Consider the following 12,713-nt stretch of genomic DNA (forward strand, 5'->3'; position numbering starts at 1 on the left):
GAGGTTTAAAAAAAAGAAAAATTGAGAATAGGACATAATACCCGATAACGTAGTGAAACTGAAAACTTTGACATGTAACACTCAAACAGAACATTTAAAAATCAGCACTGACTTCAATCTGTTGTTGAAGGTGTCATAATAGATTAAGTGGCTTTATCTCTGTATGAAATATAATATGATGTGACTGATAAGACACCAATGACATCTCTCTCTCTCTCTCTCTCTCTCTCTAGTTGAACATGAACAGCGCCCCGACCTTCATGCATTTCCCGGCTAAGGGAAAGCCAAAGAGGGCCGATACGTTTGACCTGCAGAGGATTGGTTTTGCCTCGGAGCAGCTGGCCAAGTGGATTGCCGACCGCACAGATGTTCAGGTACAACACATATATATCCACACACACACAATAACTTGCTCACATAAAACCCCAGTGTGTAAGAGGTTATAATTATTAAGAATGACTAATCTGAGGAGGTCAGGGCTACATGCACACTTGTTCTTTTTTTGGGGGGACTATGTAGAGCCGGCCACTGGGTGTCACACGCCGAGGTGGGCGTTAGAGTGCAGAGTTCAAACTCTTTAATTCAATTTAAACAATTTTGTTCAGCGCTCATCTTTGTCAAGTTCTTCATGGTTTGTCGTCTCTGACATACTCCGTCTGTTGAATGGTCTGGGCGGACTGTGGAACCAAATTGCCCTCTTGGATCAAAACAAGTTTTCTACCTCTGAGTCATTCCTCCTGGGGCTATTGTGTTTTTTTTGGAGCAGCTTGTACATAAATAAGAAACATAACTAAAACACAGTGACATTCAGACAACACTTTTACAAAAGAGCTAAGAAAGAAGAAAAGGGGCCTTAAAATATAAAGACCAGCTCACACTGCAGGAGTTAAAAAATCTGTCCAGATTTTGAACTCAGGCAGCATCACACACATCATGACACATGACAGACTACAGGATTTTTAAAGGTTATCAGGCCCGGCGGAGGAGCGCACCACCTCACGTGACATGTGGTTATTGTAGGCACAAACGACTTCCGTCAGACCCTTTCATGACGTTATCGTCAAGATTTTAAATTCATGTTTGACATAAATCAACTATCACCGAGCAGATGAAGGACGTTAACATTGGATCTTTATACGACTCAAACTACAAGATAACCTGGGAGAATAATCGGTGCAGCGCAGCCTCAAATCTGGAACGACCCTGCGGTTGTCAGGAAGTGGGAATTGAACCTCACATCGGCCTGATTATCCTGCAGTCTGAACCAGGCTTTAAATAAAACAACACAAGGATCAGACTAAATGGTAAAAATCTAAAACCTAAGGAGCATTTCAGAGGGGATGAAAGATTCAGAATTGCGCTTAGTTCTACAAAAAGGTTAAAACATAACGTCCTCATGGCAACAGAGAAAATTCACTTCACAGCACATGACCAGGAGTGCTGTTGACCATCTCACCAACAATCTCAGGGTCAGACTCTTCATATGTGTCCACCTTCTTGGCCAATAAAAGGGATTCTGTTTGGGACTATTTCCTTCTTGAACAAGCTGTCAGCGAGGTAGTGGCAGACATGGTCCAAACATAGTGCTGACAGCCTGTTGATGGGAATGGATTCAAAAGAAGTATTTTCAGAGAACGCGGGACAGGGGGAGCACTTACACTAAGTGCTGGCTCTCAGACACTTCAATGTGACTTTGAAGCACGGATAAAGACGAGAACGTAAAAAAAAAATTGAAAGGACATATGATCAAAAAAAGTAATGACATGGATGAATTAGCTTGTACTGTTGTGCCAACACGTTGGCCATGTCTTCTAATCGTTCTCTCTTCGTTCTCTTCTGTGAGATAAAGATAAATGTCTGAACGCTTCAATGCAGGGACGACTGGTAGAAATGGACGAGCAGGGCTAAGCACGCTCTTTCTTATAACATAATAAAGAAGACATAATGATTCTTCAATTTACCTACAACAAAGTGTTTTGGTGGAACCTAGAAGAGCACCTGAATCCGATAGCTTCAGGAAAAATGTGCAATATCTCTAAATGAGCTCGTTTTTTCAGCCCAAGCACTGAAGCATCCTCTTCCATTCACTTCTGTACGTTAATGAGTGACAGGTGTCGGGTTATGACATCAGAAGCATCACGGCAAAGGTCAGAAACACACGTTTAAAGAGGACATTTTGAAATCATTACAACACAACCTTAAACACCAAAGAAAAGAAACAATATTTAGATAAATGTATTAAAATCATTAAATGAAAGCCAGCTGTAATCAGGGGAGTCTTGAACCGAGATTTTTAAAGACCTGAGAGCTTCAGTCAACCTAACGACAGGCTGAGAGCTGAGGCGGGGTTTAAGCCTCGTTACAAACCGTTACATCGAGCCCACCTGTCAATCATGTCAGCTACACACCTAACTTTGGATAACACATCATTCATTAAATCAAAATGTATGCACTATAAAGACCTATTTTGTTTTTTGTACCAGGCTGTAAACATGTTCATTTCTGCTTTTTTGCCTCTGGTGTGTGACTATGTGACTTCCGGGCTCATGCAGCAAGCCTCTAGTGGACACTTGAGGAACTGCAGGATTTTGCACTTCTGTGTATCATATTTTAGTTCACACACAGAAAGCAGCAGATGGTGTCACACATTTTCACTGGTGCTATAATCAGTGTATGTGTGACTCATAAACGTTCTCTGTTTAGGAACATTTTACTCTCACATCTGTTGATAGGAAACACAGCATGTTGTCAGTTGGGCTTCATGCACACACACAACATCAAACAAAACCCACAAAAACTACACATGCAGAGAGAAACAGGTCATCACTGTAGTCATAAATTACTAAATACAATTCTCCAGGGACATTCATAAAAACTTTTTAATATTTGTTGTTGAAACATTTTTTTTTTTTTTTACTTCACACTGTGCCGTATTTTACCACTAATTTAACACGCTCCAATATGAGCACAGAAATATTTAATATGTGCTCTTACTTAAAAGTTGGGAAAGTTACTTATTAAGAAGGGCTGTTAACCATCTTTTAAAGGTCACATGTGATTTAAAATCCACTTCACCATGTTCCTCTAACACTAATATGTGTCTTTAGTCTGTCTACAAACCCCCCAATGATGAGAAAAGTTCATCCTCTCCGTCTTTAGCCTGCTCCATTTTTCAGAAAATGTGTGCTCAAACAGGCCGTTTGGAGATTTTCCCTTCATGACATCACAAAGGGCAGTAACCCCTCCCCCAGGTGGGTGACACTCCCACAGCTAGGTGTTTGTTCTGCCCTCTGAGTCTGCCTTCTCACCGTAAACAATAGGACATGGAGCGAGAAAGCCCGAGACACCCGAGCCCTTTCAGAGAGGGGGCGTGGTCTGACACAGCTCATTTACATATTTAAAGGTACAGACACAGAAACAGCCTGTTCTGAGCAGGGCTGAAATAGAGGGGTTTATAGACATGATCAAATACAGGATCAGAGTGGATTTAGAACAAAAAACTTCACACACATGTTTTGGAGAGTATAATATGTGACCTTTAAGTCAAATCTTCTTATTGAAATGACTTATTTTCCTCAAGGTAAGAGATTAATTACATGGCAATGCATCCATTCATCTGATATCTTGGTTTGATGCTTATTCAAATGATATTTGGTTTCTTTTTTTTCTACATTTGGAAAATTTGATGTTAAATTAATTTTAATATTTTATTTTGCTTAAAGTTATTCAAAGAATGTTTCAGCATGCTCAAGGCTAGACCTTGTGTTGAACATGGTGTAATGGAAATATGTAATAGTTCTGATATTTAACACTCAAAAAATGCGTCATAACCTTCCTTTTTATAAATACTTGAAACATAATTCTTGTTTTAAAACCTCAAATGCAGTGATTGCATTTTTATCTCAATTTTCTAATTTTCTTTCCATTCAGGTATTGTATCTGCTTATACTTAAAATGTAGTTTGTAAACACAACATTCAAACTGGGCCCCTCTTCCTGGGCTCATCGGCCCCAGAAGCTCACTCTCACTGCAGGATGTAGTGTGTACGTTAACTGCTTGTACCTACACTGTAAGCTACCGCGCGCTAGCACAAGCTAACTGCCGGTGTTTGTCACCTGCCTGTCCAACAGGAAGCAGACCAACTCCACGTCTGCAGGTGAAAGCCAACACAAGGTTCACCCTCGTTTCAGAACGAGCTTTATCCGCTTGGTGTTTTTCCTCACTGTGATTATACTTTCTGCAGCCACATGTCCGACTCTGAAGTGACCTTGGGCAAGACACTTTACCCCAAGTTGCTCCCGCTGCTTCATCGTGTGAATGTGTATGAATGGATGAGTTAATACTGATGGACTCTTCACACAGCAGTCTCTACCATCAGGATGTGAATGTGAAGGTGTGATCTGCGGTTTAAAAGTGAAAATTAGTAAAGCGCTAAACAAGTTCATGGTCCATTTACCATTTTTCAACTAACTCAAACAACAGAACACCATTTTAACACAATATGAATATAGTCTCCATCTCTCTCCCCCCCTCTCTCTCTCTCTCCCCCCTCTCTCTCTCTCTTTCTCTTTCTTGCTCTCTTTTTATCTCCAGATCCGTGTCTTCCGTCCTCCTAATTATTCCGGGACAATCGCTCTGGCTCTGCTGGTCTCTCTGGTTGGAGGTCTGCTGTACCTGAGAAGGAACAACTTGGAGTTCATTTACAACAAGACTGGATGGGCCATGGCTGCACTGGTATGACACAAACAGATCCACACTGTATAAAGAATGGACAGCAAAACATGCCTCAAGTGAAGCCAAAAGACAGACCTAGTTTTGTCACAATAGTTACTTATTATCATGCTGATTTGTGTTTTTAAGTCCTCTTTTTTATGCCATGATTGACAGCTGTGTTGATGAATTTGACTGGATTTGACTCCTGCTGCGGCGTGTGCCACGATTAGCAGAGTAGAGCAGAAATGGCTCCAAACTGACACAAGCTGCTGCTGTGGGCTAACTCACCTGAGGGATCTTAAAGGTGTTTTGTTAGTGGGACAGCATGACATCATCAAACCTGCAGCTCTTCCAGCTGATCTGTACTCTGCAGACTTGCTATAGTTTGAGCAGGCGCCACAGGGTTATTATGGCTTCATCTTGGCCCATCAGTGGAGGAAGGTTGAGGATGGTTGACCAACTTATTATACCGTCTATGATCCATCCATACATTGAAACACAGGGAACTACACACAATCAGTTAAATCAAGCTGAAAAGACATGTATACTGTTTTTTTTTTAAGTAAGTACAATTTTGAGCAGTGATTTCAAATGATTTGGACAATAATCAATTTCTCTCTCTCTCTCTCTCTCTCTCCCTGATAGTGTGTAGTTTTCGCGATGACATCTGGTCAGATGTGGAACCACATCAGAGGTCCTCCATACGCCCACAAGAACCCCCAGAATGGACAAGTGGTATGAGAAACCCTTTCCCTGTTATTCTCTATACATCCATTTTCTCATTTGATCTTTTATCCGACCTCCCTGCCCTTATTTTATCTTCCACCTATCATTCACTCCTATTTTAAAGGAGCAGTATGTACCTCTGACACCTAGTGTTTAAAATGAGTACTGCAGTCCAGATTCAAAACATTGTAGAGAGCTGTCTCCCCCCCGCCCCCCTCCTCTGTAGAGTCGATGCTCACGCAGGTTGCCATGTGGTGGACACTGAAGCTTCAGTGTTTATCCAGCTCTGCATCGGTCTGTAAACCTTTCTGTGTTCTAACCTCTCTCCATTTTTCAAAAGCATCGCCAATATTGATCCTAGTTTGAGCACGTTTCTGCTCGTGGAGCTTATTAGAAACATGCAGAGGCTTTTTAGGTCGGGTACAATCACTTCTATCTGAACCACTTCTCTTGCCCGCTTCCATCACTGCAACACCTGTTGGTTTGACCTGATAACTGGTCTCATCTGGCAAACCGAGGGGCGTCCAAAACGGCCGTGTGGGGGTCGCCTTAAAACCGCCTACCTTCTCTGGTCCAAACAAATCCAGAGCATTCAGGACCAGAATCTAAAGTTAGAAGGAGGACATACTGGCTGCTGCATTGTTGTCAGAGAAGCCAGCACTTCAACATGTTTCCTTAAAGTCTGATCATATAGTAAGGTCACTTTATCATTTCACTCACTACACATCTTACTGATTGGACCTTTTGGGTGCGCAAATCTGTGATAGGATTCTAACTGTGAGACTTGTGATTACTGCTATAAGTCTGCTGGCCTGAGGAAGATGCCCTCTTGTGTACTCCTATAACTACCTGCTCAAAGCTCAACAGTGAGGCAGGGAGTGTTTCTGAACAGCTGGGAGCGGTGGATGTGTGTTCATATCAACTTTATTTCTTATTTGCCTCATCTACTTTAGTTCAAACAGTTTCTCTGTTTGTTGGACAGCTGCCTTTATTACCAATATGTGTGGTACACACTCAGTCACACATACACATAAACGCACAGTGTTTGCGGATAAAGATTTGCTGGTCATCGTTTAACGGTCATTCAAGTGTGAAATTAAAATAAAAATATGGCTAAAACTGAGAAAATGAGGGAGGAGGGAGATACAGAGAGAGAAGAAGAAAGTAAAGGAAATGTTTCTTCAAACATGTCATCATGTGTCGAGGATGCGCTCCGGTATATTCCATGTGTACTCGCACAAACACATACGTACATGTACACAAAGCCATCCACAAAGACCAGACACACGGGGTCACAGACCAGAAGTATACAAAGTGTTTCTGTTGTTGTTCTTCTCTTCAGCTCTTGCAGGGTCTGAAAGGGATTGATATTCCCTTTGGCTATCACTCCTAGAGAGAACACAGCAACAAGACAGAGGAGTGTAGACAAACACACACACACACCCTCACACAGCATCAAACAAAAAAGAAAATAACTCCCAACCTCCTCTGGCCCCTTCCCATCTTCTATTCCATACGGTACGGCCCCTCTCTGTTGTTCTGTGTAAAAGGCACTCTATTTGTCAGGCTCTGTTGACTCTCTTGTCATTTTTCAGTCTGTTTGACAACAAACAGGTTTAACCCTCATCCTATGTAGCTCTCAACTCTCGTTTCTTCTTCCCTGTTATTTCCCCAAACTCTCCACCCGCTCTCTTTACAACTCACTCACTTGTGGAGCATTTCTATTCGCTCCAAGATGAGATCCGCTCTGAGCAGCGGCTCAGTTTGTAGAGTCAGTCGTCTCTCAACAGGCAGGTCGGGGGATTGAATCTCCAGCTTCTGCAGCAACATGTCTGATGTGTCCTTGGGCAACACACTTAACCCCAAGTTGCTCCCTCTGCCTCATGAGCGGCGTTTGAATGTGTATGAATGAATTACTTAATACTGATGGTCACTTTACATCACAGCCTCTACCATCAGTGTGTGAATGTGTAGGTGTGACCTGCGGTGTTTGAGTAGTCTGAGACTCAAGCTCAAGTCCTTTTACCATTTCTAATTAGGGGCATAGCTGACTGGACAGGTGGACACCTTGACTCTGTTTGTCAGCAGCTTTCAGGCTCGCCTCAGCTCCGCCTCGTTGCCTGTTTCTAGATAGATCCAAAGTTAGGTCGAGAGTTGGGTTTCCAACATGGAGACCAGCATTTTTGGGTTGCATATAACCTCAAAAAAAGAAACAATGGGTGACTTCACTGAGATGCCGTCCATGTTTTTTACATTCTGTGGGTATAACACATGACAAGAGGCTTCACTCTTTTCTCCTCAAACCATGTTATAGTCCTTATAAGAAGAAATAAAAAAAGTGCAGTCAGCTAGCTTGTATTTTCCTTCCTGGCTCGCGCTTCAGTCCTCGCTCCCTCTCTTGTTCTTGGCCATGTCTAAGCTGAGCAAAGCGATGAGGGCAGCATTTAAGCTCTGACATGGTGAAATGTTGAAACAGCGTTTTAGATAAAGACAGAAATTAATTTTCTCCGACTCTCTGAAGCAATAGCTTAAAGGCATTTGATTCAAATGAAAAGGTGAGTGGGCCATAAAAGATGTATTACCGAGCATGCAGAAAACAAATGACACCCGTTAGGAGCAGAGAGGTGCTGAAGAGCTGGTGGGAGGCTCATTGTGTGTCCTGATAACGTTACACAAATACTAGTTTATCTTTAAAGCTCAGGTTATGGTGTGTTAACACATGCACAGAACTCCTGAAACCTTCTCATCATTGTCAGGGTGAGCCTTATGTGTGCACCTTAAGAGCTGAACTTTCCATTCTTTGGGGGACTTGTGTGAATGAGAAGCTGTCATGACCCGACTCAGGAAGTCATAACAAAAATGGGAGACAACACCAAGTTTAATTAATTCTATATTTTCCCAGAATAAACCAAGTTAGACCAAATTAGTTAAACTCTTCATTTAATTCCAATTCTACCAAATTCTCAAACAAAACACAATGTACCTGTGGAGAAGGTCAGAGCAGAGAGAGTGTGACACCTGGCCCAATTAGTGCTGCAATCAGATCACAGGTTAGACACCTCAAAGACAATCACAATACAATGACAACATACCTGTATGACCCTACTGGGGCATCACAGAAGCTCAGGAAGATTTTTGGAGCAGGCTGTCCTGAAACTATAACGAGAAATGATTCATACATTTTCAGGAGTGCCTGTGTGATAAAAGCTTCAGACTGCAAGGGTCTGACACAAACAAAAGGGTCAATGTAGTAGTAATAGTGGTCTGAGTTGACATTCTCAACTGCATGCAGGGTGTAGTTCTCTTAATTAGTGACCAGATACAAGCAAATATATATGTAATGTAAATCCGGACTATCAGTGTATCAGATTTCTAATAATCAACTCCTTCATAAATGTATTTACTAAACCACAAATTAAATAGAAACCTTCTCATTATAACACAAAAGAAGTTTCTGTAACTCCTTCCTGGTGGACTCCTTAACAAACTTAAAACAAAACGTAAACGTTCCCAAAGCTGACGCCAAGACCATTATTAGCTTCACTGAGCTACAGCTAGAGGTTATGGCTGTTATTTAGTTCTTAAATAGACTGTACAGATGTACAGAGAACATTTAGTCTGTGCAAAGCCATCATGCGTAATAGCGTGAACCTTAGCTGGCTCTATGATACGACTCCCCCTAACCCCCCCCCCCACTCCCGTCAGGCCTCGCCTTCATTCAACATCAATCTTCTGCTCTCCATTTACTCCACAGCTGTAACCTCATTCACCAAAAATGCTTGAACCCAGCCATATTTCTCAAGCATTTAGACAATATTGCTACTCTGAAGTAATAGTAGCAGTGATAGCTGTATTAAAGTCGAAATCAAACCGCTTCCATCCTCATCCCCCGCCCCCCCCCCCCGCTCTCTTTCAGCCCCTCCCTCCGCTCTCTGTCCTTGTGCAGTGACTAGTCTGACCTTAGAAGACAATGTTGAAGCGATACTTGTCTTATGTGTCCTCTTCTAGCCTCTCGTTTTATGCCACCTCACCTCCCTCCCAAATTTCCCAGTCTCACCCCCCCCTCACCCCTTCCTCTCTCTCCCCAGACAGTGTAATTCCTTTAAAATGATGAGCGAGCGTGGCCAGGTAGACTATATTGAAAGGATTTGTCAACTGACGAATGGCACGACCAAGCAGATGAAATTGTAGAGCGCGTCTCACTGTGCAGCCAAGAAAATACTGCCAGCTCAGTTTTTCACAGACACGCACGAATACACACACTTACGCACATCTAGACAAAATGCACACCAAGGGGAGAACAGACACGGGTTGGTTTTAACAAAAAAAAAAACTAACACTCAAATAAGTATAACAGACACACACCTGATCCAGGGAAAGACATTTTAACTGTTTTATTTCAAGTCCATACATTAGTTTGTTGTGTAGGTATAAAAGAATTTACATGATTTTTTCCCACAACCCCACGATACGGTACGCATCACGATGCACGCTGAGTTAGGATAATGACCATGTCCTACACAGAGTCCACTATAACAGCTGTTCTTTCTTGGGGGCAAGGCAAAGTTTAAGTATCCTATAATCATGCTTCAGCACGGTACGGGACAACTTTGCCTATTGAGAGTGCGCCCTAAGATCCTCAGACTCTCAGAGCCTCAGAGCCACACAGTGACTACAGCTTTTATTTTTAATCTCCTTATAAAGACTTGTGTTTATTTGGCAGGTAAACTAATGACAATTTAAGATCAAGGCGATGCAAAGTGCTTTACATCAGACATTAAACTCTTCAAAAATCACAATCCAAAATAGAACTGTATGAAAGGATTTATAAATAGAGGATAAAAATAAGATCAAATCAACTAGGATTAAACGGGAGCATAAAATGAAAATGCAGCTGCAGTGCAAAGTGAATACATTTCCCCAGATTGAACAGAAATACAACTCTTCATATTATAATAATAATAATGATGCATTAGAGCAGGAGGTTTGCGTCAGCAGAGAGTGCGGGTGGGAGTGTGCCAGTAGAGGAGCTCAGACGGGTAGGGGGGGAGAGCCAGGTTGTGGAGGGCTTTGTAGGTGATGATGGGGAGTTTGAACTGGATCCGCTGGGGGATGGGGAGCCAGTGGAGGTAATGAAGGACGGGGGTGCGAGGATAGCAGTCTGTTTTTTTTTTCTGCCTTCACCAAGATGTCTCTGGTTGGTTTCGAGTCTTTAAAATTGGAGATTGATGCATCCACTCACTGATTGGTGACCATTGTCACATTCTGAACTCAAGTGGCAACCTAAGGTATTGAAAACATTCAGTCACATATACACCCATTCAGAAATGTCTATTTTAAAGGAGAAAGACATGTTTACATCCTGGTTCGAAAAAATCATTTTGGTCTAAATAGCCTGTGTTTTTATCGACACACTGTACGGCAAACTGGCATAATGATGATACTTTTTTGATGTGGGCAAATCCATTTATTGCCCAAATTCCATAAGAATTAGTGGATTTTATTTAAAAATGTTGATGGCACCAAGTCTGTTCACTGCAAGACCTCTAAGGGTGTTTTCACATTTGGCAAGATTGCTGGTCTTCATTCACAATAGTGACATCGTTCTGTGTCAGAATACACTTGTGTATGTACACAGTCCGATCCAGCAGGTGGCGGTATGCACAACGTTGGTTTGCAAATCCCCCAAAAAGCAGAAAGAAGAAGCAACCATGGCAACCACTCGAGGGCTGAGTCCATTCTGCTAACTGTGGATGTTTTTATTATTTCTGACGACGACCTTCTTCCTACGTCCACATGTACCGTGCAGCTCAGAGGATGAAATGGCAGATATGACAGCTTTGAAGCGACAGGAGACATTAAGAATTACATCATACAGCGGCCCACTTCCTTGTTTGAGCACGGTTGTGTTCCCATCTCCCGCACACTGTACTCGAGTACACATGAATCAAGCCCGAGACCACCTATACCCAGTGGACTCGAGCACGGTACCTGGTCCCTAGTAGGAATCCACCCAAAGTCACACCCTCTCTATCATTTCTTCCTCAAGACAATAATTAAGTACAAACTGAGTTGTTGGCCCCTTAGAAAGGTCTTTGGAGTCGTGGGGAGTTGAGCGCCTTGTCTGTATATTTATGTGAATGGAGCTGACAAACTTTTATTTTGTCACAAGCCTGCGTCACCGTGTGCTGCTCGTTCACCGCTCATTGCCGACAGATGAAATCCCACATATCTCCAAGAAGAAAAACAAAACACGAATAAAACTTCAGTCTATTAAGCAAATGAGAGGTCACCTCATTTCACTGACTGACGCGTTCTCAAAATAAAAAAAGGGAACAGGTTTTAAATGGCTGTAATATACTCTCAGGTAATTAAACTGAACTCTCTGTGGAGTGTGAAAACACTGAATTGCATAAACAGAGAGGAGATAATGAGATTTTAAAAGCATCACCTGAATCCCTAAAATAGACTTCCATATTTGTTCAAGTGGAGGGTTCAGTGGGTCTGCCCGCCCTCCCTCTGCTGCTCTCCATAAATCATCCCCATATGCTCACAGTTAGTTAACAGAAGATCAACGCTGCTGCTAAGAAATGACTACAAGGAGTAATAGTCGAGCTTTACTGAAGTCAAATGTATTGTATTGTCTACCACTCCAAAGTACAACCCAACTCCAGCTGTGAAATGTTTTAAATAAAACACCTGATGGAAAAACCTCACCGTTTAAAAGGTTAACTGGCTACGGGTTAGGAACATGATCGGGGATGAAAATAGCAACTCAGAGTTTGTGGAGTAAAGATGAGGAGGGGCTCACCGCTCAGTGGAAGATGGTAAATAGACTTGGGCTTGTATATTTATTTTCTAGTCTTCTAACTAATCACATTCACACTCTGCCGAGGAATCAGCAGGAAACAATTTGGGGTTAAGTGTCCTGCCCAAGGACACATCAGACATATTGCTGCAGGAGCTGGGGATCGAACCCCCAACCACAGCCTGCCCCAACGAAAAAAAACTGTGCTGGGACAGAGTGCAACACCTAAGAGTAATACTTTTAGACATAGAATAATCTGTGGATTTCTACAGTACATGTCTGCTGACACAGTCCTCCCAGTGGTTGGCCCGGGTTCAAATCCGACCTTGGCTCCTTTCCTGCATAAAAAAGTAAATTAGCACAATGTTTTGCAAATCCTCAGCTTTTATTTACATTTTACAAACATCCACATTTTTAGGACTCGTGTTGTGATCTTTTGATTTCTTCTTATGATTCATGAGCATTT

The 12,713-nt window shown here is 42.2% G+C and overlaps 1 protein-coding gene across 1 annotated transcript in view; it reads left to right on the forward strand.

Annotated features, from left to right (window-relative positions):
• The window catches only part of tusc3 (tumor suppressor candidate 3), an 81,376-nt gene that overhangs the window by 44,169 nt on the left and 24,494 nt on the right, over positions 1-12,713 (forward strand). The window contains exons 4-6 of the mRNA XM_061052893.1: positions 234-374; positions 4,594-4,734; positions 5,359-5,448. Of these exons, the coding sequence (XP_060908876.1) occupies positions 234-374; positions 4,594-4,734; positions 5,359-5,448 (372 nt within the window). The remainder of the gene's footprint in view (positions 1-233; positions 375-4,593; positions 4,735-5,358; positions 5,449-12,713) is intronic.

The sequence above is a fragment of the Labrus mixtus genome, chromosome 2 (genome assembly GCF_963584025.1).
Source record: "Labrus mixtus chromosome 2, fLabMix1.1, whole genome shotgun sequence".
Lineage (NCBI taxonomy): Eukaryota > Metazoa > Chordata > Actinopteri > Labriformes > Labridae > Labrus > Labrus mixtus.